Source organism: Lynx canadensis, chromosome C1, assembly GCF_007474595.2.
Source record: "Lynx canadensis isolate LIC74 chromosome C1, mLynCan4.pri.v2, whole genome shotgun sequence".
NCBI lineage: Eukaryota > Metazoa > Chordata > Mammalia > Carnivora > Felidae > Lynx > Lynx canadensis.
The window spans coordinates 977314-1003677 of NC_044310.1; the positions used below are offsets into that span (position 1 = coordinate 977314).

General features: G+C 59.5%; 1 protein-coding gene across 2 annotated transcripts in view; it reads left to right on the forward strand.

The window, feature by feature from the left end:
• Positions 1-25632, forward strand: part of PRKCZ (protein kinase C zeta) — a 101932-nt gene extending 76300 nt beyond the window's left edge. For both annotated transcript variants that reach the window (XM_030325274.1, XM_030325275.2), the window contains 11 exons: positions 211-263; positions 3143-3331; positions 5284-5381; positions 15768-15854; positions 17588-17723; positions 17925-18012; positions 19628-19747; positions 20418-20497; positions 20906-20995; positions 24718-24833; positions 25163-25632. In XM_030325274.1, the coding sequence (XP_030181134.1) occupies positions 211-263; positions 3143-3331; positions 5284-5381; positions 15768-15854; positions 17588-17723; positions 17925-18012; positions 19628-19747; positions 20418-20497; positions 20906-20995; positions 24718-24833; positions 25163-25250 (1145 nt within the window). In that variant the 3' untranslated portion in view covers positions 25251-25632. The remainder of the gene's footprint in view (positions 1-210; positions 264-3142; positions 3332-5283; positions 5382-15767; positions 15855-17587; positions 17724-17924; positions 18013-19627; positions 19748-20417; positions 20498-20905; positions 20996-24717; positions 24834-25162) is intronic.
• The last annotated feature ends 732 nt before the right edge of the window (positions 25633-26364 follow it).

Sequence of the window (26364 nt, forward strand, 5' to 3'; positions counted from 1 at the left end):
GTCAGCACGTCTGGGTGGGACCAGGAAGCTGCATTTTCTTATGACTGTGCGCTCAGCTGTGGCCACTCCGTGATTCGCCCTGAATGCTGCAGACTTGGCCTGGGCCACCGGTGTCTCCAGAGGATCGAGGGGCCCTGGGTTCCCCTGTGTGTCAGGCTCCGTTCCTGACAATGCCTAGAATGCCCTGTTTTTTCTTTCTCTCTTCACTAGTTGCTTATATTTCTTCAAGCCGGAAACATGACAACATTAAAGATGATTCTGAGGTGAGTAAATAAGATGGCTCGTTGGTGTTTCCAATTTTTTTTTATAAGTTCATTAGCTCGTTTCTGGGGCAGTTATAGAAATTTAAATAGGAACCAGACAGGCTTGGGAATGCTAACCTGTCTAACCTCACCGTAAGCGAGGGAGTGGTCTGCGGACATCTAGGGCGACGACGTTCACTCAGGGCTTCAGGATGGAGTCCCACGGAGGTTCTAGCGTTTCGCGCAGAAGGGATCTCCAGAGCATTAGGTGGACAGAGAGCGAGCGTGTGCGGCTGACAGGAGCCACTGCTCAGTCACAGACGTGAGGGTGCAGCGTTCACTGCATGGTTCTCTCAGCGACGGGGAACTGGGGGATGAGGTGTCATTGGCCAGGTCTGTGTGAGCCCAGGCTGCAGGCTGGTGTGAGCCTGGGTCAGGGGACCTCTCTGACCTCAGAATCCTCTTCTGTCCAGTTGGGATAATGATCACTCCTGGCACACACAGGAAGCTTTCCACGACACCAATCAGTGGTGGGGCTCTTTCCGCATCGGTCCAGGGTGGCACAGGCCATCCCCACCCCCACAAGGGAGCCCCCATGCTCTTCGGCTTTGAGAAAAGGAGGGAGAGCTGGTCCCTGGCGGGTGGGGTCGCCAGCTTTTTATTGTCTCCCGGGGTCCACGTGGAGGAATCACCCTGGATTGTTCTTGCCCTTTGTCCTGTTTCGGGCGTGTTTATGGCTGGGCGGTCCAGGGTCAGAGGTAGATTGACAGATTCTTGCCGAATTTGCTAGTGACTTGTTCTCCCCTCACTCCTAAGATTCAAACGTTGCGTTTTCTCCTGTCTCCTGTCACAGGACAGGCGTTCCCGTCACTGGGAAATTGGCACCTCAGGAAGCGGCAGGATGTTGGCACTGCCCGCGTGGGGCACGGGGCCTCTGGCTTTGGGGGACGGGGTATGCAGTATGGCGAAGTTAGTCTGTTGGGGGGCAGTGAGGAGTGGGTGGGCGCCGGCCCAGAACCTGCCTGTAGAAAACAGGCTGCTGGCCTGTCATGGCTCAGTCTTGCTGGGGCACGTCCTTTATGAATCCCCCAGAGGCTCTTTGGGGCGCAGATGTGGCAACACCTGCTGCGGGCTCAGTCTCCCCAGTGCCCCCTCTCTGTCCAGACAGCGGAGTGGGCCCAGGGCTTACGGGTCTTGAGCTGCAACCTTTGTCCGATTTTATTTGCATCAGACCCTCCCTTGATTTGTCTGTTGTACTGTTTCTTTTTTTTTTTAACGTTTATTTACTTTTGAGACAGAGAGACAGAGCATGAATGGGGGAGGGGCAGAGAGAGAGGGAGACACAGAATCTGAAACAGGCTCCAGGCTCTGAGCTGTCAGCACAGAGCCCGACGCGGGGCTCGGACTCACGGACTGCGAGATCGTGACCCGGGCTGAAGTCGGATGCTTAACCGACTGAGCCACCCAGGTGCCCCTCTGTTGTACTGTTTCCACACCACCGAGCAGTTCTCCAAGTCTTGGGGGACCCTGACCAGGTGTCCTACAGTTCGCTGCATTCTGACCCCCCTCTGCCTGGAGCTAGTGTCAGGCCCCAAAGGGAAGGGCTCAGATACCATTCACGCATCTAGGTGGCCGGCCACCTGCGTGTGCTTCTGACCAACCAGCTGTAAATCGGGGGTTCCCACGACCCTTTCCTTGGGTTCAGTTAATTTGCTAAAGCGGCTCACAGGCCTCAGGGAAGTATTTTGCTTCCTGGATTCCTGGTTTGTGGTAAAAGGAGATCACTCAGGAACAGCCGGATGGAGGAGGTGCACGGGGCCAGGGCTGGGGGGAGGGGGCGGCCCCGTGTCACCAACCAGAAGCTCTCCAGACGTGGTCCTTTTGGGTTTGTGTGGAGACTTCGTAACAGGGGCGTGACTGGTGAGGCCTTGGCCATTGGAGAATGGGCCCAACCCCGGCCCCTCTCCCCTCCCCGGAGGTCAGGGGGTGAGGCTGAGTTCTGACGCCCTATAATAAGCAGGGGTTGGTAATCACCTCCATCCTTAGGTGGCCTGGGCTTCTCAAAAGTTGTCTCATTAACATAAAAAAAAATGCCTTTTCTGTGAGGTAGGGAGCTCCAGGGGTGTTGGGAACTCCGTGCCAGGAATGGGGCTGAGACCAACATATTTGTCAGTATAAATCCCAGGGTCACGATTTACTCCTTCTGTCCCGGGAAACCTGCTGCTGCCCTTTTGTGTTCCACCCCGGCTTTGGACTGAGATTTTCGGCTCGGCCCTGTGTGTGGCCGGCTCTGGGCGGTCAGTGGGGCATCAGACGATTCCAGTGAGTGAGAAGTCACACAGACTCCAGTGTGCAGCCTCCATCCACAAAACCTCAGGACAGCTCTGCCTTGCTGGGACCACAGCTTTCCCAGAGTACCTGATAAATGGCGCCCAGACTTCCTGACTTTCCTTCCTGGTCATTCCCCGTCTGGGATGAGTCAGGAGCACTTAGTTACCCCCTGCTTCCCCTACAGATACGCTTGCCAGAGACAGTTCTTAGGAGGGAGGCTTCTGTTCTTAATCGGATCACCTTTCTGTTTCATTATGTATTTCCAGGAGTCCGACCTCGGGGCTTTGCAGATCTCAGCTAGTTCTTCTCTGTAGCCCCCTGGGGAGCCTGTCCTGGGGAGGCCGGCCCCTGTCACCCACGTGCCCACAGAGGGCCGCCTGTGGCTGGCGACTGGGCCACGGTCTGCAGAAATGACGGGCTTTCAGAGTGGCGGGACTGGGGTGGTCTTCGGGGCACAGAGTCGGGGCCCGTGAGCAGAATCGTGCCCTGAGCTCCAGGCCACGCGCAGAGACTCGTCACCCTCCGCGGGGAGGGGTCCCGCCCTTTCCCACGTTCTGTCTCGCCCTCAGGACCTCAAGCCGGTTATCGACGGGATGGATGGAATCAAAATATCTCAGGGGCTCGGGCTGCAGGACTTTGACCTGATTCGGGTCATTGGGCGCGGGAGCTACGCCAAGGTCCTCCTGGTGCGGCTGAAGAAGAACGACCAGATGTACGCCATGAAGGTGGTGAAGAAGGAGCTGGTCCATGACGACGAGGTGAGGGCCGGCGCGGGCTCGCGCCTCCTTCGTGGGGACCTTCAGGCTCCCGTGTTTGTCCCGTCAAGGGGAGCAAGACACTCGTCACAGAATTCACCGCTGCGGCCATGTCCAAGTACACGTTTGTGTGTACGCGGTGCCTCGTCCCCGCCGTCTCGTTCCGGGCCGTTGGCACCCCCGCAAGGAAGCCCCGGGCGGCCGTTGCGCCCGCCCCCGCACCACCCATCGGCCTCCCGTCTCTGGCCCTTGCGTGTAGTCAGAACTACACTGCCTTTTAAGCCTGAGCAAGACTCCGTTTGGGGAGCAGACCACACGTGGTCTATGCGCTCACCTGTCGGTAGGGATCGGGATTGCTTCCACCTCTTGGCCACTGTGACTCGTGCCGCCGTGAGTGTTCACGTACGGGCATCTGCTCCAGGCCCTGCGTCCGGGTCTTTGGGGGTCTTCCCGGGAGTGGGGGCGCCGGGGCGCCGGGGCTCCTGGGGCTTAGCTATTCGAGGAGTCAGCAAGCGGTCCCACAGCAGACGCAGCATTTCCCGTTCCCACCAGCCACGCGTGAGGCTCCCGCTTTCTGCGCACCCTTTCCAGGAAGTGCTGTCTCCTGTTTTTCGATTACCGCTGTCCTGGCAGGTGTGAGATGGCTGTGTGATGTGCATTCCCGTGGCGACTCGTAACGTCGCGCATCCCTCCGTGGGCCTCTTGGCTTCGTGGACGTTGGGTCTTTTTCTCTCGCACTTGAGCGCGGCTTCTACGTCTTTGGCTCACAGGTAGCAGTGGTCCTGTGACTCCTGGCCCTGTAGCGCATGAGGCAGCTCGGTGTGTGTGGGGCCAGAGCACCCCAGGAAGGCTGCCCTGCCCTGGCCCCGACTCGTGGTTTGGAGGGAGAAGGCGGGGCTGAACTGGAGCTTTTACTTGCTCTGCTAGCAGGGTGCATTCGTGCAGTGCACGGACTGCCCAACTGGCCCTTGAGTGCTAAGGGGAGGGGGGAGGGAAGGGGGAGGGGGGAGGGGAGGGGAGTCTCGGCCACTCACAAGGGTTTTCACCTGAGCACCTGGGGACCCAAGCCCCTTTGGAGCACGGATGGCGCAGGCTGGTCGGGCGCTGCGGGAGGCCTCCTCTGCGGTGCGAGATGCCCGCTGCGGCTACCCAGCACCCATCGCCCGAGCGAGTCTGGAGCTCAGGGAGAGGTGGGCTGGGAGCGCCCTGCACGGACGTCAGGTCTGCAGCCGGTGTGCACGGGGGGTCTTCTGGGGGAGAGAGGGGGCTCCAGACTGAGCCCAAGGAGGACGAATCCGACACGGTCGTTGGTCCGCTGAAGAGCACACTCTTTTGTTTGCAAAAAGCTTCAGGGACAGGCGGCGCCGCTCTGGACACATTCCTTTCCCTCTCGCTTTCTCAACCCCTAGGAGGAGAGGTTTAACCTGGAAGTTTGGGAACCTCCTCTACCTCTGCTTTTGGGGGCTGGAATGGAATCAAAGCTGTGGAATCACTGTGGCTCTAGAGTAACTTGACTTTGCAGCTTTGCCCCCAAGTCCGGCGTGGACTGGGAGGGAGATAGCCTGTGGCAGGAGCTGGTGCGAGACATGGGATGGGATACTGGGGAATCTGCTAAAGCGTCCATCCTGTTTCCTCGCGTCTTAAGTGCAGACGATAAAACCCAGCTGCCAAGGCTGCCGCGGGGAGCGCTTGAGGCAGTGCAAGGAGAGCCTGCAACCCAGAGGCCAGCACAGAGCTGGCGGTGGAGGTGGCGATGTGGTCGCGGAGGCGCTGATGGTGACGATGGTGGTGATGGCGGGGACGGTGATGGTGATATATTTCTTAGTGGGCATTTTCCTTTCCTGGGTGCACTGTCTTCTTACAAGCAGAGGTGAGAGACATGTCTCTCTTGCCCCCCTTCTCCAGGATGAAGGGTGTTTGGGAGCCTCATTAACACACGCTGGTTTCTATTTCAGGATATTGACTGGGTACAGACAGAGAAGCATGTGTTTGAGCAGGCATCCAGCAACCCTTTCCTGGTCGGCTTACATTCCTGCTTCCAGACAACAAGTCGGTAAGAAAAAGAGCGTGTTTCTAAGAGTGCTGCTTTCTGAATTGAGCTACGTGGGAACTGAGTTGGCATAAGGTTTTCACTATCGTATGTGAGGTCCTCTGAATTGCAAGCATGGGGCTTTTTCTTTGGCTCATCAGACTAGCTTTGTTATTCTCATTAGCTGGTGTCATATTAAGTAAATGTCATGCATCTGAACCTACATTATTTCACTGCATTTATAAAATATTTAATGAAAACATCCCACTGAGTTGAGTCTAGGCGTGTAGGCATTGGGTCAGGTGTTGGGATGCCACTGTGGGCAGGAGGTGGGTTTCTGTGCTTATAGGTCTTACCGACAAGCAGAATAAATAAATAAATAAATAAATAAATAAATAAATAAATAAATAAATAAATACCAACGGCTTCGCTCATAAACTTAGATATATAGGAATCCTGTTGTTTTATTTTTTTTATTTATTTATTTATTTTTTTTTTCAACATTTATTTATTTTTGGGACAGAGAGAGGCAGAGCATGAACGGGGGAGGGGCAGAGAGAGAAGGAGACACAGAATCGGAAACAGGCTCCAGGCTCCGAGCCATCAGCCCAGAGCCCGACGCGGGGCTCGAACTCACGGACCGCGAGATCGTGACCTGGCTGAAGTCGGACGCTTAACCGACTGCGCCACCCAGGCGCCCCTGAATCCTGCTGTTTTAAAAGGCCTGGGTTGGGGCGCCTGGGTGGCGCAGTCGGTTAAGCGTCCGACTTCAGCTAGGTCACGATCTCGCGGTCCGTGAGTTCGAGCCCCGCGTCGGGCTCTGGGCTGATGGCTCAGAGCCTGGAGCCTGTTTCCGATTCTGTGTCTCCCTCTCTCTCTGCCCCTCCCCCGTTCATGCTCTGTCTCTGTCGCAAAAATAAACGTTGAAAAAAAAAAATTTTTAAAAAAAAAAAATAAAAGGCCTGGGTGGCTCAGTTGGTTGAGCATCCAACTCTTGATTTCAGCTCAGGTGGGCTCCACAGCACGGAGCCTGCTTAAGATTCTCCCTCTCCCTCTGCCCCAACCCCACTCGTGCTCGCTCGCTCGCTCTCTAAAAAAAAAAAAAAAAAAAAAAAGTTAAACTAAAATAAAAGGCTTGAAAACTACTGGTCTGGGATAGTCAATATATATTTAGAATTCTTTTCAGCCAGTTGACCTGATCTCACCCAGTTTGTTTATTTGAAAAATTATTGACCACATTCTGTGTCGGGGTCTTCAAGACCACCCCCAGGTTCAGTGATTTCGTAGGAGAACTCATGGGACCGGCACATAGTAGGACTCAAGGTGAAGATTTCTTGCTGTGAAAGGGTATAAAGCAAAACTGGCAAAGGAAAGAGACGCCTGGGGCCAAGTCAGGAGAAAAGCAGGCGGGAGATTCTAAGGGCAGAGTCACACAGGATGCCCGTGCTCGTCCAGCAAGGAACTGTGACAGCTTGGGGTGGCTACTGGGGGCCGACAAAGGGGCGCCCTCCACCTGGCACAGAGCAGAACTCTGGGCTGCCGGGAGGCGAGCAGGTGTTGAGCAGAAAGCATACTGTTGGTGCCCAGCGGGGCCGCCCTCCCTGATCGGTGGCAGGAGCTACTACCCGGGCAAGTCAGCCGAGGGCCAGCCTTGCAAGCAGGCCTTTCTGAGGACGACAGCGTCTGTCCCGCTCGTGGTAACTCAGCTCAGCTGTAAGTCAGGCCGGCGACTCCCTCCTGACCTTCAGTCCCCTGGCCCACCTGTGCTGGCTGCCCCCTGTGTGTCCAAAGCACCTGGGATAAATGACCTGGTCCTGGTTCCCTCCCTGGGTCTCACTGATCGCACCTCCTCAGGGTGTCTCAGATTCCTCTGTTCTCTCCAGCCTGAGCCCCGGCCTCTTTTGGGCCTCGGGTCTCTGTTCCCCCACGTCGCGCCCAAGCCATGTTTGGAAAACACGGGTCCAGAGTGTCTTTCTCCCGCCTCGAAGCTTCTCTGGCTACTTTCCCAGTCGCTTCTGCGATACGATCCGGGCTCCCCAGCATGTGGATGAGGTTGCTGTGACCGGGCTCCACCCTGGCTCCCCCCGCCCCGGCCCTTTGCCACTTTGCCAGGTGGTCTCAGCCCCTCCCACCTCCCCTCCTGCCCGAGAGCTTCTGGAAACGCCCGGCAGTCACAGATTCCCTTTGTTGTGTTTCGGTACATTCTCTCCATGCGTCCTTTTAGCGCTGGCCGCAGCCTCTGGGAATCATGGAACACGCCCAGGGGAAGACAGCCCATCCCAACCGTATCCTTCCCGAATGGCGAGATTCCAAAAGACTTGTGTTTTGGTTAATTTCTCTGTATGAACCGCGGGGATGTGGATGTGGGAGGCCAGACTTCCAACTTCACTCCCATTTTTGTTGCCTGGAGCACAGCCCTCTCTGCCCCCGGAGATGGCCTGGGGTGTCATGTGCCCAGGTGGACTGCTTGTCCGTTCCGTGTCTCTCTGTGACCCCTGTGACACAACCTCATGCCCCACCGCTTTTCAAACGGACATTTAGAAGATCTGTTCACAGTGTTTGGGGGCGGGGGGCAATAATTAACGGGCACGACAGGTTTGTCTCCCATTTTCACAGGATCTGTCAGTCTGTCTGGAAGCACCAAACGCTTGGCTGCTTGGGCTGGGGCATCTGTCCTGAGCTGTGTTCACCTACCTGCCTCCCCGACTGGCTCTGGTTCCGGGGCAGCAGTGGTGCTGGGCGGTTTTGTGTCCTGAGCACTTGGTTAACACCTGGCCCCTCGGAGGCAGGCGTGGAGTTTAAAGCACGTTTTGTGAACGTACAGTCAAGTCCCTGGTATGGGGATAAGAGAACGCGACTCACACATCAGCGGGGGTCACAGGTGTCACACCGGCTTGGAGGAGAGCTCCAGGTCCCGCGCGCACCTGAGCCATCCACGGCAGAGATGCGGACTCACGAGGGGAGAACCGCCTGGTTCCGGGCCCGGGGGCCCGGGGGTCCTTCCGGCAGACGGGCTGCCTCGCAAGTCGGCCTTGGCAAAGCCGCTTACACGGTTGGGAGGTCACCCCGATTCGCCGAGAGACCCCCTAGAGCAGAGAGCTGGGAGGACTCGTGCACGCAGCCCCCGGTTTTCTGCCTGGAGGCCCAGCCCCGCTGTCGGCGGTGCGACCTCGCACGGGGTCGCCTCTCTGTGCCCCAGTGTCCTCTGGGAATGGGGCTGCAGGGCTGCTGCCTCGTGGGGCTCCTATGGGATTAGTAGGACACGGAGCCGTCGCCACGGGCCCAGCTTGTGGCCACCTGTGCGTGGACGTGGGCCCCTGTGAGGGCCTCTCTCCACGTGGGTGCTGTGCCTTTGAACAGAGGCACCGCCAGCGGGGTGTCGGGACCCCGAGGGACAAGCAGCCTCCCTGTTGCGGTCGGGTGTCTGTGAGCACTGTGCCCACAAACCCTCCCGCCAGCAGGACCCCCCCCCCCCCAGGGACTGAAGTCAGGAGCCGTGCCGAGGCCCCAGCGTGCGGGGTGGGGGCGGCCGCGGGGACAGGACCCTTGGGGGCAGCAGCGCCCGCCGACACCGCGGGATGATCAGCCACCGGAGCTGTGGCTGCCTCTCGGGGCGGCCGCGTCCGTGCTCGTGGCTACGCGGAAACCCCAAGTTTTACGGCTCGGCAATAATATTGCCGCGAACACACGAAACAAGTGCAGTCATGTTGTGATACAAAGCGAACACCTGCGTCGCGGAGGGACCACGTCAGCGCTGCACCGACCGCCCGTCTTCCAGCGAGCGGCCAAAATCAACTGCAAAGTTGCCTCAACAGGAATTGCTTCTGTTTGAGCCGTTCCAGGAAAAATGGGCTAACGTGGCTATTTTTAGCAACCCCCCCATGAAGTAGTAGTCTGGGGACACTTTTCTCACTTCGCGGGATCTCAGATCTCAGATGAGCACGCTGCCGTCACACCGTTCGCAGTTAACTGGCTGTTCCGTGTGCCTCGGTTTATCGTAGTACCCTCACTCCGCGTGGGGGGCGTGCTCGCTTGGAAACAGAAGGAGCCTGTTACACCCTTGTTTGTTTGTGGAAGAGCCTCGTGCGCTCTCCACCGACTTAGACACTCGAGTGAATTGCTCTTGGTTCAAAGTGGTGTCTAGGTATTAAATGCCACTTAGCCAGTGTTATTCTGTGTGCTCTTTATAAACTGCACTCGAATACTTGCCTGGAGCTCTGGAGAGATGTCAGCCGGGACTCAGTAATGGCCCTGGCTCGAGGAGGGACCGCAGTGCGTGAGCGACGGCCTGGGAAGGCCCTGAGAGCAGGGGTGAGGAGGGGGCTGGAGCTCGGCCCTAGCACCTCTCCGCGGGGCAGGTGGCAGGGATGTGTCCCAGGCGAGCTGGTGTGTGTCAGGAAGGAGCAGGAGACGGCTTGTAGATGTAAGGGGCCATCCCGAAGCTGTGCACAACCATTTAGGCTCCGGGGAAACCGAGGCGACGGCAATTCCCAGCGAGGTGCTGTTGTGCTGGGGAAGCCCGAAGCCCAGTCCCCGGGAGGGTTGGCAGCGTGGGGTCAGGGCATGAGCAGAGGCCCTGTGGGCACACGGAGGCCTGAAGGGAAGGCTCAGAGCGGAGCTGGGGATGGAGTGTGTTGCCCGATGCCAGGCGGGATCCCCAAGCAGCCCCGAGAGTGCGGGAGAGCTCACGTGCAGCACGTGGTTGTGCACACGGTGGAGGCCGGGGGATGGTTGGGAGGCGAGAGGCGGCTGAGCAGAGGCAAACCGTGTCCCTGGGGGCTGGGGGAAAACCAGGCTGCCTCGGGGCCGTGGGATCAGAGGGAGGCCGTGAGCGGGGCAGGAGCATGGGCGCCTCCCCTGTGAGCGCGTGAGCCACCGCGCATTCAAATTACAATACGCTTGTCAGAGTCATGATTTAATGTGAGCCTGGAATTAAAGAAGCAGGTGTCACGTGGTGGGGGGGGGTGGGGCAGAGCCATCGATGCATTTGCTCCTTTTGTACCTGGACCGTCCAAAAGGGTTAAGATTTGGCCCCGACCCAGTTCCCACGGTGGGACTGCCTGGGCCCTGGACCCCCCAGCAGGGAGGGCGCAGTGGGGGGAGGGTCGTTCAGTCCCAGCTTCAGGAGGTTTTGGGGGGCTCTCCGCTTTACCTTCACAAGCCCAGGTAGACGGCACTGCTTTTGGAAACATCGAGGGCAGTGTTGATGGACCGTCTCGAAGCCCCGAACGGTGAGGGGCCCTGAGGGACCAGCGTCCGTCCCCAGGGCCTCAGCGCCGAGCCCTCCTGCCACCGGGGACCATACACTGCTCTTGTGTGCAAGCGGGTGGTTGTGTCTTCCTCATCCAGAGGCGACCGGCCGCTTTGGGGCCAGGACAAGTTGGGGGCAGGCGCGTTATCGCCGTGTGCTTGAGGACAGAGGAGCCTGGGCGCAGGCCATGCTCTGCGGCATCCTGGGACTGCCCCCTCAGCACCTGGGGACCTGACTTGGATGAGGCCATGAGGCCAAGTCATCCTGGCCCAGGACAGTTCTCACTTGGGCTCAGACGAACCCAGGGCTCCTCGTGTCCAGGAAATTGTCAGGACAGACTGCGACCTCAGAGGCCACAGAAAAGTGTAGCTTCTTTTAAAAACTTTATGCAATTTTATTTTTCTATTTATTTAGTTATTTAAAGCCACCTCCATGTGGGGCTCGAACTCACGATCCCGAGATCAAGAGCCACACTGTCTCCCGACTGAGCCCTCCAGGCGCCCCTGTGCAGTCTTAAAATGCAGAGAAACGCCAGGGGGGGGAGACAACTCAGCGGACCCCCAGTGCCCTGGATTTTCACTGTCACGCTTTTCGTCTTATTTTTTCCTTTCTGCTGTTTGCTTTTTGACGTGGGTACAGTTTTCTCCGTGCGGAGTCTCCACTCCCTCGTGTCGCTCCGGCCCAAGTTCTTTCCTCCCCGCAGAGCGGCCGGCTAAGCTTTGCGCCCTCCTGGCTTTTCAGACGTGTGCTTAGAACGCTGGTAGACAGGAGGCCGCCCCTCGCTTCCCGTCCACGCGTCTGTTCACCTCTTTCTCTGATGACGCGGCCCGTGCTGCCTCGCGCGGGCGGCGGGTGGCAGTGGGCGAGCCTGGCCTCTTCCCGACCTCGTGGGAGTGTTCTGATGTTTGCATCGTGAGCGCATCGGCAGCTGCTGTGGGAAAAGTGGCACCAAGCCACCTGACGAGCGTCACACAGACACCTGCTCCCGCAAGAGGCTGGGGAGGTGGGGGACAGCAGAGGCCGGTGTCCCCACCTGCGGCCATCACACCGGGCTCTGCATCTGCAGAAGGGGTGCCTCGCCTGCCGGAGCCGTCCCCTCCTGACGCTTGGACGACTGTCACCTGGTCTCCTCCGGGGCCTCCCCCGGGAACCTGGGCTACAGTTTGCAGGCTCCCAGCCCCAGGAGTTGCATGAAGGTTCCGGACAGGCTGAGAGCGGACAGGCCAGTAACCAGCAGGGATAGTGGCCTTGTTTCTAGTTTACCGTCCAGAAAGAACGTGGCCGTGGGTGCCCGGGTGGCTCAGTCGGTTGAAAAGCAACCTGAGTCAGTTCAGCTGAGGTCGTGACCTCCTGTTTTGTGAGTTTGAGCCCCGCGTCGGGCTCCGTGCTGACCTGGGAGCCTTCTTGGGAGTCTCTCTCTGCCCTTCCCCACCCCACACACAATAAATAAACATTTTAAAAATAAAGAATAAAAGTAGAAGGGAGAAAGGACGTGTCAGTGTCCCCACCATGTCGGGACGCAGCCGTTACTAAGCCCCTGAGCTGTGCCGTCACGAGGTACACGTGGGGTTGACGTTTGCTTGGCTCCCTGGGGGACAAGGCCACGTCCGTGCATTATTGTTAATGTGCTTTTAGATTTGGTTTGCAGGTGGTTCTTCTAGGAGTTTTCACCAATATCCGTTCTGTACGCTTCTTGCGCCGTCCTCGCTGGATTTTTGAGTTTTGTATTCTCTAGAACATTCTCAATTGCGCTGGCGTCTCTTGGCAGGACCTCACGAGATGCCTGGGGCTGGGGCTGTGGAAGGAGCTGCCTCCCCCTCTGCCTGCCAGCTTTTGTTCACATGACTTTTACGTTTTCCTGGCGGGAACGCGCTCCCACCGGTGTCCTGCGGCCGCTTCGCGGCAGTGGCCTCTCCTGCTTTGCTTTGCTCCGTTCCGTGCCCAGGTGGCCTCCTGAGCCGTTGTGTGTCCCTCTCCCGGGTGAGGACGCCTGCCCCAGCTCGGCCCCTGCGTCCCCGGGCTGAGCCTCCAGGCCCCAGCCACGGGTGGGTGTGTTCTGCAGTGTCTCCCGCTCCGGAAGCTTCCGCCGTTTGCCGGCACCTCTCTGCCATCATCGACCAGCCCGGTCCTGGGGACTCACCGGCCTTGCCTCCCGCCTCCCCTCCTTGCCGTTCACCACGAGTTCTTCTTTTCCTCTGTCCCCCGAGCGGCTTCTCCTTCCTCCTGGGACCAGTCCCTCGGGGGGGGGGGGGGGGCGACGGCCCCCCGTGGTGTGGGAAGGGCACCTGCAAGCGGGGCCTCTGAGCCTGGGGTCTCGGTGCCCCGGCCTCGTGTGACGTCAGGTCTCGTCGACAGCGACCGTGACCCCGAGGGAGTCCTTTAGCCTTGCAGGGCCCCGGCCACCCGCGTGTGAAGTAGGGGAGGGGTAGAGCTTTGCCTCTCGGTCACCGGGCGGACCGTTAAGGTGCGGATGTGCTGAGGTCACTGCCCGAGCTTCGGTGAGGCCGCACGAGCCGTCCTTATTTCTCCTACCAGGGGCCTGCACCTTCTCTCAGAGGGTCAGACAGTAAGGATTTTCACCTCTGAGGGCCGCTCGGTTCGTGTCGGAAGTGTTTGCCGTGGTGCAGGCAGCCCTACCCAGCACGGAGACACCGACGCTCGCCAGTGTCCCGATAAAGCTTTATTTACAAACAGGTCGCGCCGGCCCCTACCTAGTTCATAGTATCACCTCCTGACCCAAGCTCGCTCTATCCTGTGGCATCGATGTTTCCGTCTGACTGGTTTGGGGGGCTGGGGGCTTTATTCCCCAGGGGTGGGGAGACGTGGGGAGGGGGTGCTAGGTCCTCGGCTCTGAGGAGTGAGTGCACGCTGGGCTCTCGCTCTGAGGCTCTGTGGGGGTCCATGGGAGTCCCATGCCCGGGTTTACTGCAGCCAGCGGGGCACAGCCCCTCGGTCCCCCTCTTGGGGGTGGTCAGGGCAGGGTTAGGCGCGGACCTGGGCTCCTCAGTCCTGCTTCCTTCCCTTCCCGGTGTCGGACACGCAGGCTGGGGGGAGTTGGGCAGAGGTTGGCCATCCGATGCTGAAGGGCCGCCCCAGGCCTCCTCCACCTGTCGCCGGCCCCCCTCTGGGTTGGGAGGGGCTGTGGGTGAAGGGACTCGCGCCACACGGGATCTGCCCCGCGCGCCAGGGGCACTAGCGGGAGGTGAGCCCTGTGACTCTGGAGCAATTTTGCTCTGAGGAAACGCCGAAAGCAGTCTTAGGTTTATCTGTAAACCAAAAACGGAGGAAAACATAGGTCTGCCACCGCCTTGGCAAAGAAAGCAGAGCTCCTCCTCCACTGGGATTGGGGCTTGATCAGCTTTGCAAAGTGAACAAACCCCTTGACCTGGGAATTAGCCCAGGACCACAGACCAGCCCAGCCTGGCTCCGCGTGCCCTCAGATTCCCACGGCTTTTCTCTGGGTGGAAAAAGGAAACTACCTTTGCTTCCACTGCTCCGTTTTTAAACGTCCCCTCCATTTTTCGGCTCCTTAAAGCTCCCGATGCTCTCCCCAGAGTTAGCGTACCGTTATTGTCTCTGGCCGCGGCGTGGGGTTGCATCATCACCTGATGTCACCGCAGGCGGGCCGGGCCCCAGCAGCGTTTCCCGGGGAGCACAGCGTTGGGGTGAACGTTGCTGCTGGGGTGCAGGTTGTCAAGGGAGCCGTATCGCCTGGGGACGTGATTCCTGGTCCTTGTGGAAAATCTCTGCCCTGCATCTGAAGTCACCCTCGGGGTTAGAGGTCCGGGGGTCTCTTCCCAGGGGTCTGATGACCTTTGCCACACTTCCGTCCTGGTGGTCGCCTGTGCAAACTGTCAGAGCCAGATGGTGGCGTGAACCCTCTTACCTCTGCTGCAGCGTGAATGCCAACACACAACACACACGTGAGCGGGCGAGGCTTTGTGCGGGGGGAGCGTCACAGACACAGCCGAATCTGTGGGGAGGTCCAGGTTTTTGCACCAGATGTGCCCTTTGGAGCAGGGGAGCAGAGTGAGGGTTGACTCGCCCCCCGCCACGGGCCGGGTGGCCGGGGCTGCTCGGACCTGTTCCCATCTGCGGATTCACAGATTTTGGGCCGTTGCTCTTGTAAGTGTGTAAGAACCTTGGTAGGGGGACGGAGCCCGTCTTCTCCGGTCGTGTGGGTGCCTGTGACCCTCCCACTCCCCGCCCGGAGGAACCATGATCTGCCCTCAACGGGGTGTTTCTGGAAGACTGTGCGTGAGTTTAACTTTGAAAACATTGAAAACGGCATCTTACCGAACTCGAGAAAGAGGTCATGCAGTAGGAACCACACGGTAGATGGCCTGGAGACTGGGACAGCATGTGGTCTTAGTTCCTTAGTCGCGGGGTCACACAGGGTCACTCGGGCCGCCCTGCCCAGCTGCCCCCAGGCCTCTCACCATGAAGTCACCCCTGTGCCGGGGCTGTCCGTCCGGTGTCCAGCCCCCCGCAACCTCGCCCGCCGTCCCTGGAGCCTGCTCACCGCCCCGCCCCCATCCAAACCTCCTGGGCTCCCGCCCGGCAACAGGGCACCTCCTTGTGCCTCCCTGGGGTCCACCCGGACTCGGCGGCCAGAGCGGTCACTCGCCGGACGTCGTCACCCCTCACCTGGCCTGTGCACCCGCACACCGCTCTCCTGTCCCCTCTGTCTCCGGGGTGGCCCTGCAGCTCCATGACCTGCGTCTGCCCTCTTGGGACACCTTCCGCAGCCACCTGTGCACGTGGTGCCCTCCCTTCCCGCAGTGGCCTCCGGCCCCCGCCCCTGCCATACTTCGCCTCCTTTACCCTAAGGCCGGCTCCGTGGGGGGAGTGCTTGCTCCTGTGCTGAGGGACACGAGCGGCTGAACGGGATTGTCCCGGTGTTCTCTTTTGGAACTGAGAGCACGCCCCCCAGGATGTTGCCACAGTGACCCAACTCTTCGGGCTGGGCCGCATGCCTCACCCTGCGAGAGGGGTCAGGTGACCCAGGGGCCTCCCTCCTCATGGGAGGAGAGCTGACGCGCCCGCAGCCTGGCTCAGCGTTCCTGGTGCCGGGGCTTCCCCACGTTGAACCCCCGCTGGTGAGGTCCGCACGGGCCGCCCTGGGGTCCCAGCCCCAACCACCCTCTGTCTCCCTCCAGGCTGTTCCTGGTCATAGAGTATGTCAACGGCGGGGACCTCATGTTCCACATGCAGAGACAGAGGAAGCTTCCAGAGGACCATGCCAGGTGGGTGCGGGCAGGCCGGCACAGGCCGGCGATGAGCTGGGAGGGCCCCGGGGGGCACAGCAAAGAGGACGTTGCTGTCCCCTGCCGAGTGTCAGACTCCAGAGCCAGCTGGCACGTCGCCCGGAGAAGTGGGTGCTTCCTAGGCGAGTATGTGCGCACGGGGACACCGCCGAGCTGTTTTGCCTTTTTCCTGTTTCCAAAATGGGGGGGGGGGGCACACTCCTGCTGGGAACTCACCTGAGTGGGCATCATGGCCGCCGCCTCTGGTTCTGGTTCACGGATGCAGGGCGATGGCTCTCGGAGGAGAATAACCCATCTCTATTGAAGTGACAGTGACTCTCGGGGCCACCCACCCCGCCCTCCCTCCGCAGCCTCGGCCCTAAGTGTGAATCTCCTCTCTACCTCCTTCCTGTTTTCCATCCTGCTCCTCATCACCTCCCTTAAATCAACTCCATGCAGGGGTGCCTGGGTGGCTCGGTCGGTTGAGCGTCCGACTTCAGCTCTGGACATGATCTCGCAGTTTGTGAGTCCAAGCCCCGCATCGGGCTCTGTGCTGACAGCTCAGAGCCCGGAGCCTGCTTCAGATTCTGTGTCTCCCTCTCTCTCTGCCCCTCCCCCGCTCATGTTCTGTCTCTCTCTTTCTCAGAAATAAATAAACATTAAAAAAAAAAAAAATCAATCCCATACAGTGATTTTGGTCACCTTACATCCTTTCCGGGGAAAGGCAGGTACTAACCCAGGAATGGCTCGCTCCCCACACAGTGGCGTTTTCTTTTTTATTTATTTATTATTTTCTTAAAGTTTATCCATTTTGAGAGAGATCGAGAGGGCACACGTGGGGGAGGGGCAGAGAGAGAGGGAGAGAGAGAGAATCCCAAGCAGGCTTCGCGCTGTCAGTGCAGACATGGGGCTTGATCTCACGAACCGTGAGATCAGGACCTGAGCCGAAATCAAGAATCAGATGCTTAACCGACTGAGCCCCCTGGGCGCCTCACGTTTTCTTTTTCTTTGATTGTGGTAGAACAGACGTAACCCAAAATACACCATTCTCGCCATTGTAAACGCACAGCTCAGGGACATGAGGCACATCCACACAGTCATGAGGCCATCCCCACCACCCGCCTCCAGAACTTTCCATCTTCCCCAACTGATGCTCTGCCCCTGTGAAACGCTGGCCCCCAGCCCCTCCCCAGTCCCCCCAAGAGACCTCGAGAGTGGAATCCTAGGCATGTGTCCTCTGAGGACTGGCCGACGTCCTCAGGCTTCATTGTTGCAGCAGGCTCGGGAACGTTCCCTTGTATGGAGGGACCCCGTTTTGCTTACCCGCCCGTCTGACAGTGCTCCCGCCTTTGGCTACGGTGACCGGGGGTGTGCAGACGGCCCTTCAGGACGCTGCGTCGCGCGGCATTCCCGTGTTAGCTTACTGAGGACCCTCCGTGCCGTTCTCCACGGGAGCGCCCACCGGTCGTGCTCTCACAGTCCACTCCACGTCCTCGCCAGGATGGCTTACTTTCCGCCCGTCTCTGAGAGTGGCCATCCTAGCGGGTGTGTGGTGGTCCCGATCTGCGCTGCCCTAACGTCTGGGACACCGAGCGCCTCTGGCGGTGTGGTTGGCCCCACGTGCTGGGTGAGCACGAGGACCCCAGGGCGTCGGGCGTCCCCCCAGCTCCCGCTCTGTCTGGACCCGGGCCTCTCGTCCAGGCGCCTCGTTGACTCCGCTCTGCCGCCCCCAGATTCTACGCCGCTGAGATCTGCGTCGCGCTCAACTTCTTACACGAGAGAGGGATCATCTACCGGGACCTGAAGCTGGACAACGTCCTCCTCGACGCGGACGGCCACATCAAGTTAACGGACTACGGCATGTGCAAGGCGAGCACCCGGCCCCAGGGCCACCCCGCCTGCCCCCGGAATCCACGGTCAGCATAGCACCGTGGCCGTCTCAGCTCCTCAGGGTCGGAGGTGCTGACCGCCCGGTCACCGCAGCCCGAAGGGGCCTGGGCGAGGCGCCTCCTGCTCTAACCGACCTCAGACGCTTTTCTTCCTTCCTGGTAACTGACTGTGTCCCCGCAGGAAGGCCTGGGCCCTGGCGACACCACCAGCACGTTCTGCGGGACCCCGAATTACATCGCCCCGGAGATCCTGCGGGGAGAGGAGTACGGTGAGCGGGGCTGCGGGACGGGGCTGCTCGCAGGCACACAGCAGGCGGGTGTGGACGAGCACAGCCCCCCACCCCTGTAAGGGACCCCTGACCCCTCGGGGATGCGGGCGCGATGCAGAGGGTCAGGTTGGTTGACCTGCTGGGGCTGACGCTGCCGGGGGGCCTAACCACGGACCCCACAGCCGGGAGAGCGGTTTTATTGACCAAATTACACCTAAAAAACACAGCCCTCACTTTGTTCCCTCCTGTCACCCGCTGGCCTCCGCCCTGTGTGAACCTCTGTGGCTCCCACGTGTCCCGGGTGTCCATTCAAGCGTCCCCTGGTGGAGGACACTGCGTGGGGTTCCTTTTGTCGAGGAGCCCTAAGGGGTTGGGAAGGAGGAAAACCCACACGAAGCCACGAGCCCCCAGGCCTGGAGCCCCAGTTGGTGTCCTGCCCCCAGTCAGTGGGAGAGACACGGCTGTAAACCGAGCCAGCAGCTGTAGGTTACCCAGAATGCCCTGCAGACTGTGAAGAGCGTGTCTGCACCTGTCCGTTCTCCGGGTTTGAAATGAAAACGAGATTACAGTGTGTGCGCGTGCCTGTGTTTGCGTGTGTGCCCCGGATACGTGTGTGTGTGCTCACATGTGTGATGCATCTTTGTACACGTGTGGACACCCCACACCCTTGTGTCCTAGTGTTTGCAGTGGAGCACATCACAAACATGTCATCAAGTATTTTTAAACGTTTCTTTGCCGTGAAAATGGGGGCTGGCTGGCTGGGCGGGTAGGTCACTTGTCCTCTGGGGCAGGAGGCGCCCAGGAGGCTGCTATAACCAAAGTCGCTGAGTAGCCAGACAGGGAAGGACAGCCAGTAGATGGGCAGGCCAAGTTGGAGAGTCTAGAAGCTGGCCCGGGACGGGATGGGGGCGACTGTCCCAAACAGTCTAGGGGCTGCGGGCACGACTGAAGCCAGGCTCTCCCACTCCCGCTGCCCTGTGCAATAAAATTGTTAACCCTGTCAGATTAACTGAAACAGTGAACATAGAAAGATGTGAAAAACGGGTTTGTTTTGTTTTTCAAGTTAATTATTTTTTTAAGAGAGAGGGAGAGAGAGAGAATCCCAAGCAGGCTCCCCACGGTCAGCACAGAGGCCCATGCAGGGCTTGAACTCACGAACCGTGAGATCAGGACCTGAGCTGAACTCAAGAGTTGGACGTTTAACCGACTGAGCCACCCAGGTGCCCCTGAGTTTTTGCAGGCTTAGAGAAGGGATTTTTTTCAAGCTCAGGTGAACCGAAGGAAAACGAAAAGGGTGGCTGCCCAACAGGTGTGCTCAGTTTTACGCGTCTGTGTGGTCCAAGGGGCCACAAGCAGGTTTAAAGGCCAAACGACAATCTGGAAAACCAGCAAAGTGCCAGGTATAGAGTTAATGGCCCTGATGTGAAAACAGCTTTGCAACTAGTTAAGAAAGAAAAGACAAGGGCCCCACGATGGTGGGCAGAGGGGTCACAGCGCCGGTCAGAGACGTGCACACTGCCCCACTCGGCTGCCTCCCTCAGCGGTTGGAGCACACCCATCCTGCAGCCGTGCCCCTGCCGACCGCCCGTGTGCCGGGCCTCTGCCATCCCTCCAGGGTTCAGCGTGGATTGGTGGGCACTGGGCGTCCTGATGTTTGAGATGATGGCCGGGCGCTCCCCCTTTGACATCATCACCGACAACCCCGACATGAACACAGAGGACTACCTTTTTCAAGGTGCGTGGGCCACCGGGCGTCTCCCAAGGGTTCAGGTGCCACCCCCAGACTGTGCGCGCGGGTCTGTCCCCACCTCACGGAGCAGGTGTTTCCTCTTTTGGGGGGCTATGGATGGAAGGGTCCCGGGCTGGCCCCCTGCAGTGCTACAGAAGCCACGTCCTCATAGACTGGCTCTCAGGAAGGCAAAGGCTGGGGTGGGAAGTGAGAGCCCCACCAGGAAAGACAGCCTGCCCTCCTGTAGCCCAGACTCCTCCCTGCCCCTGCCAGGTGTGCGCCCTGGAGGCCTGGGTGGGCGGGGCCACCGTTAGGGTCCAGGCCAAGGCCATCCGGAAGTGCAGAACACCTGCCTGCGGGATGCTGATGCCCAGGAACACCGGGTCCCCACGGCGCCCTCTGGCGGTCGTGTGTGGAGGCGCCCACGTTTGTGAGGATGCTCTTGGCTCCTGTGTGGTCCTGGGCACCTGTGACTATGCGCACATGGGGGGTGTGGGGGACCTTCTGTGGGTGAGAGGCCCTGCTGCATGGAGGGAAGAGGGGCCAGGGCCCTAAGAGCGCCCTGGACACTCTTGCTCAGAAAGGGTTTGGAGCTCCTGGGTAGCTGGGCAGAGCAAACACAGTAGGGAGCGTCGGGAGGGACACAGACTCCTCACCAGGGCCCCGATCGTTGCAGTAATCCTGGAGAAACCCATCCGGATCCCCCGATTCCTCTCCGTGAAAGCCTCCCACGTCTTGAAAGGATTTTTAAACAAGGTACACTGTGGCCGCCCTGACGTCCCGTCCCGTCTGTGGCTGCCTGGGCTGACCGGGGCCCCGCGGGCACTTGTTTCCAGGGTCAGCTGCGGGACGCCTCGGGGTGGGTGTGAATCTCTGCCTCCCTGTTTGACCTCTGTCCCGTGAATCATCAGTTTTTAGTCACACTTGACGAAACATGAAATGCGAAATTATGCCAAAGAGAAATTTAACGAAGCCTCCGGTGTTAGGGGTAGAATTTTTAGTGAAGGGAATGTCTGCTCATCACCGGGCTGGTTAAGACTGGCTGGAGATGATTCGAGGAAGCCCTTTCTATCCTGGAGGGAAGGAAAGCTGGTTTTCTCTTGCCGTGACTTGGGGCTTCTTTGCTCAATGCTGACATGTCCTTATTTGATCTCTGACCCCTAGGACCCCAAAGAGAGGCTCGGTTGCCGGCCACAGACTGGATTTTCCGATATCAAGTCTCATGCATTTTTTCGCAGCATCGACTGGGACCTGGTAAAGCACAAAAGACCCAGTTCCTACCCCACCTCGCCCCCGAGGCAGGGATGGGGGTGAAGGGCATGGTTCCTGCCTTCGTGAGGGTCTGGGCCCCGGAAGCGATTTGGAAACTCACCTGTTCACCTATAATTGACAGGGACCCTGTGGGGCTGTGATAAGCCCCTGGGACAGTGGTCCCAGGTGGTCCTAGGAGAAGTCCTGCCTGGGAGTCCCCTAGCACACGCTATACCGCCTTGGGTCCCCTTGGGAATGTCCTTGATCTGTGACCACACCGCCTGGTCAGAAATCCAGTGGTGGGAGCCAGCCCAGCGAGGGGTGTCTTCTTGGTTTTCCAGAGCTGCCTTTCTTGTTCCCGTCCCGGGCTGCTGCTAACAGCAAAGTGTGCAAGCCCTTCCGACCTTTGTGCCGTGGTTTCTGGTGCTAAGGGGAAATTGAACCAATTTTGTTTTGAAATACATAGATGGTTGCAAGTTACTGAAATATAACCTTGAAAATATGCTCCTCTGAGGAAAAGGAGATTAGCTCACTAAGTACATGTTGAACTTGAGCTTGAACTACATCACGTGAAAGCCCCTCTCTGGGGCAGTGTCGTGCCCCCCTCCTGGCTGCTGTACTGGCCCCGCGGCCAGCGCCGAGGACGACCCCCAGCCCTGTGGACGGAGAAGCTCTTGTCTGCTCTACCTGGTCACTGTCACTGTCACTTTCCAGAGGACAGCCATCTGTGCCTTTGTCGGGAGAAGGGCCAACCCCATTCTCAAGACCCTGGTCGCCCGCCCTGCCACACGCTGCCCTGTCCAGGCCCCGGCTGAGCTGTTTTCAAGACAGAATCCAGCCTCCTCTTCCTTGGGGTTATTAGACAAATACTTGGAACAATATTCAGAGCACATGCACTTTTTAACTAAGAAGCTGACTTTGAGGGGCGCCTGGCCAGCTCAGTCAGTGGAGCATGCGACTCTTGATCTCAGGGTTGTGAGTTCAAGCCCCACGTTGGGCATAGAGCCTACTTAAAAAAAGGAAAGCTGAAGAAGGAAAAAAGGAACTGCTTCTGATGACTCCAGCAGCAGTGGGGAGGAGATCTAGATTCTGGCTGGTCTCTATTATCCATACAGCTCGGGACACGCTGGAGGAACGAACTGCCCCCAGGCTAGGGTTAGTGATGACCCCTTTCTGCTTTCAGGCCTGTCCCCCCACCCAGGCACCCACAGAACCCCTGGAGGGACCGCCCGTGGCCCACGTGCCAACTGGCTAAGCTATGGCAGTGCCCAGTGCCCTCGCGCCCTGCAGACTGAGGTTCCACGACGTGCAGCCCCAGAAACAGGAAAGGCCTCTGTGGAAACCTCGCCCACTGCCCTGGGGCTCCGGCTGAAGGTGGCATCTGCTCATTCTGACCAGTGCGTCCTTGCCGAAAGCCCCCTTCCTATCTTAGTTGGCCTGGGTCTCATCTCTAGACCTTAACGGTTTTCCCAAGATCAGAAGGGAAAGGGTCGGGGGCGTGGACATGAAGTGAGGAGGTTAGTCTTTTATGATCAGAGTCCATTCAGACCCCAGTGGGCCGAGGCAGGTGCATGCGGGCCCGCCCTTGGCTCTACCGAGTGAGGGACAGCCTGGCTGGCAGCCACCATTGCTACAGGTGCACATCTGCCTGAGCAGAAGCACGTGCTTTGCATGAAGAGGGACACGGGGTCCAGGGCCCGGAGCCCCCGCAGGGCTTGGGGGGGTGCCGTTTTCGCCGAGAGGACTATGAGATAGTGGAGGGAAGAAGCATTTCGATGCAGTGGGTGCTAGGGTCCCTCTGCCTCATGGCCCCCAGGCCAGTCCCTGCTCCACACACGTGCTGTTGGGGGGTCATAGCCCAGAGCTGGGGAAACAGGGAGCAGTGGAGACCAGAGAAGCCCCGTCTCGCCACGGCGTGCAGCATCAGCCTCCCGCCGGGCTGGGGCTGGAGCCCTGCGGTCAGCTGGACCCTGCCCTGCCCCTCCTTTCTGCCCAGTCCTCGGGGACTCGGCCTCCGGGGCCTGTGCCTCTCCCCGCCCCCACTGCTGCCCTCCCGGCGGTCCCCTGCCCGGCCTCGCCAGAGGCAGCCTCCTCTCAGGCGGCACTGAGCCCCTCGATGCCCCTGGCACACTCTGCAGGGCCGTCCACCTCCTTCGGCCCATCGGAACAGACCCACCCGGCCGCCATGGCGAGCCCCTTCCAGCACCTTCCTTCTGCTCTCACCCGGTGCGGCCAATCAGCAGCCGCCCCGGGAGGCACTCCAGGTGCACCGTTCTTGCTCCTGCTTTTGACTGAGGAAAGGGGGTCCGAGGGAGGCTGGGGGGGTGGGGGGCGCAGAGAGGATCCCAGGTGAGCACCCAGGTGCGCTCGCTTCTTGATCTGCCGTGACTTGCTGTTTAAATCTTATAGCAGCCAAGACCTAAGGTAGGGAGCTAGTTTAAGAAACGCCCCCCTTCCCACTTTTTGTGGGAAAAGACTTCGTCCTGACCAAAGAATTTGGGTAACTGCACAAAGGTGAGAAACTGCAAAATCCCCCCAGGCACAGCCCCATGGCAGCCCGTGCGTTTGGACACGGCTGACCCGCTCTGGCTGCAGGGACAGCCGTTCTCTCTGCCACGCACCCCTCCTGGCATCCTCTGGGTGACAGAAGACGCATGTCTCTGCCCTGTGACTGGCTGCCGTGCTGGCCACGTCCCTGTGCGTGTCAGCTGCCGGAAACGACTCACTCACGTCTGAGACACCCTCATGTCCTTCACTGGCTGAAGCGGGGCCCATGCTTGTCACATTCCGTGCCCGGAACAACTCCCCGTCACGTTGGTCTTGGACAGTCCCACGGCTTGCTCGGGGACATGTGGCGGCCCCCGCAGGAGGACCCAGGCTCAGCCCTTCCAAGGGCCCTCCAGGCCCCGGGAGCTGAGGGGTGGGGGCTGCACGGGGCTGGCTCCACGTGTGGCTACATGGGAGGGAGGAGACCCAACGCGATAGATCCATGGAGCAGGGACCCTCGTCCCTCACTTATGGCTCAGTGTTCTGGGGAACGTGCCTGGCCCAGCACTGGTAGGTGCACAGCACGCACCTGGTGAGGGGGGAGGGAACTGGGCGTGTAACTGAGGGACCGAGCCGCTGGCCCTCCCCACCCTCGCCCATGTGACATGCTGCTGAATGGCACCTGTCCTGAACACTCGTCTCTGCCCTGTGGCACAAGTGTGTCCCAGCCCCATAAATGGTGAGTTGGAAGTCAGAGTCTGGATCCTGAGGCGTCCCGTTTCCTACCTGGTGAGCATTGCGGTTAGAAAGTCAGAAGGTCAACGGTGGCTTTGTGGCGAGGAAGGGCCTGGCGGGATGGGCACTCACCAGGCACCGGCGTGGGCAGTGGTGTCCCTGCCAAGTCCCCGCTCCTTTATGACCAGGATTCCAAGATGTAAGAAACAAAAAGACTCCCCGGAGCAGCCTCCTTCGGGTTCAGTGGCAGGACCACTGGGCCCAGCGTGGCTCTGTCCCAGGTACCGCCAGCATTTTTTTAACTCGGGTCAGGACGTTTCTGGCTTCAGATACGTTTTCCCAGATCTTGTGTTTAAGGGAATGGAAAACTGGCATTCAGATACAGGACGTGTTTAAACGCCGTCTTCCTATTCCATTCTGTGACTTAAGTCCCTTCCAAAACCCAAATCCGGTGGAGACGACGCACAGTGCACGGCTCTGACCTCTCGCGTTGTCCTTCCCAGTTGGAGAAGAAGCAGGCCCTCCCGCCGTTCCAGCCCCAGATAACCGACGAGTACGGTCTGGACAACTTTGACACCCAGTTCACCAGCGAGCCCGTGCAACTGACCCCTGACGACGAGTAAGGCCTCGGGAGGGTGGCGTGGCGAGGCAGGGGGAAGTCTAGGGCGGGGTCTGTTGGGCGCTAGGAGGCTCTCCGCTGGGGGCGGGGCCTGAGGAGGTGAGGCCGCGGCGGGGCGGGGCCTTCTGGGGGCGGGATGCCGCAGGCTATGGGCGGGGCTGTGAGGGGCTAGGAGGCTACGGGCAGGGGCGGGGCTTGCTGGGGGCGGGGCCGTAGGGGGCCTCTTTGGGGTTGGGGCGGAGGCTGCTGGGGTGTCTTGCCGTCGGCCGGGGGCGGGGCCTGCCGCGGGGGCGGGGCTGACCCAAGCCCGCGCTGTTCTGTGCACCCAGGGACGTCATAAAGAGGATCGACCAGTCGGAGTTTGAAGGTTTTGAGTACATCAACCCGTTACTGCTGTCCACCGAGGAGTCCGTGTGAGGCCGTCTTCTGTGTCATGGACACGTCTGTGAATGACCCCTTCACTCTATCCTTAACCACAGCGCATGCATGCCAGGCTGGGCGCGGGGCTCCGGGCGCGGCCAGGGAGGGACGCTTGCCGCTGAGACCGCGGACGGGGGCGTCCCGCCGGCGCTTCTCGGGGCGGACCGGTCTCGCGTCTGGGCCCGCGCGGCCGGCTTCGTGCTGGAGGAACCTGCTTCTTGTGCCTGCGCCGCGGAGGAGCCGCGGTGACCGTGTCCGAGGGACAAACTGCCCCACGATTTCGAAGGTGCACACTTTCCACAGAAACAGAACTGACCTGCTCCGCCAGGAGAGTTAGCCTGTAACGTCCTGAGGAATAAAATGTGCCCATGATGTCGAAGCCTGCCTTCGGTGCCTTTTTTCCTGCCAGGGGCGCCTGCCCGGCCTGGCAGGTGACATCGCACGGGCGGGCGGCAGCGGGCGGGGCCGTGCACCTGCAGGAGGCTAGATTCGGTAAGTTCCTGTCGCTGAGATTTAACACATATTTTGTTTGACTTTTGTTTTTAATGTTTGTTTTTGAGAGACAGCGAGTGGGGGAGGGGCAGAGAGAGGGGGACACAGAATCCGAAGCGGGTTCCATGCTGGCAGCACAGAGCCCGACACGGGGCTTGAACTCAGGAACAGCTAGACCGTGACCTGAGCCGAAGTCGGACCCTTCACCGGCTGAGCCCCCCATGTGCCCCTTAACACGTAGGTGCTTGAACAGCGGTGCAGGCTGATGCAGAGGGCACGCCTCACCCAGAGGGGGCATTGGATGGCAAGGGGCCGGGATCCTAGATTCTAACGCTGCTCCCCGAAGCTCCCGAAGACCACAGAAAAGGGAGAAAATCGAACTAAACTCGCACAAAATACTTCTGAAAACACTAAGCAGCGCCTACGTGATGTCTTACGTATTAAATTTTTTAAAACTATTCGTATCAGTAATAATGATGCTCAGAATTGGGAAGTTTGAACAGATCTGTGTGGGTGGCCGTCCGCTTACGGAGTAAGTCTGGAACACCCACACGCACGCTCCTGACACAGCCCGCCTCCTGCCCCCATAACCTGCCCAGGTGGCACGCGCCCATCACCC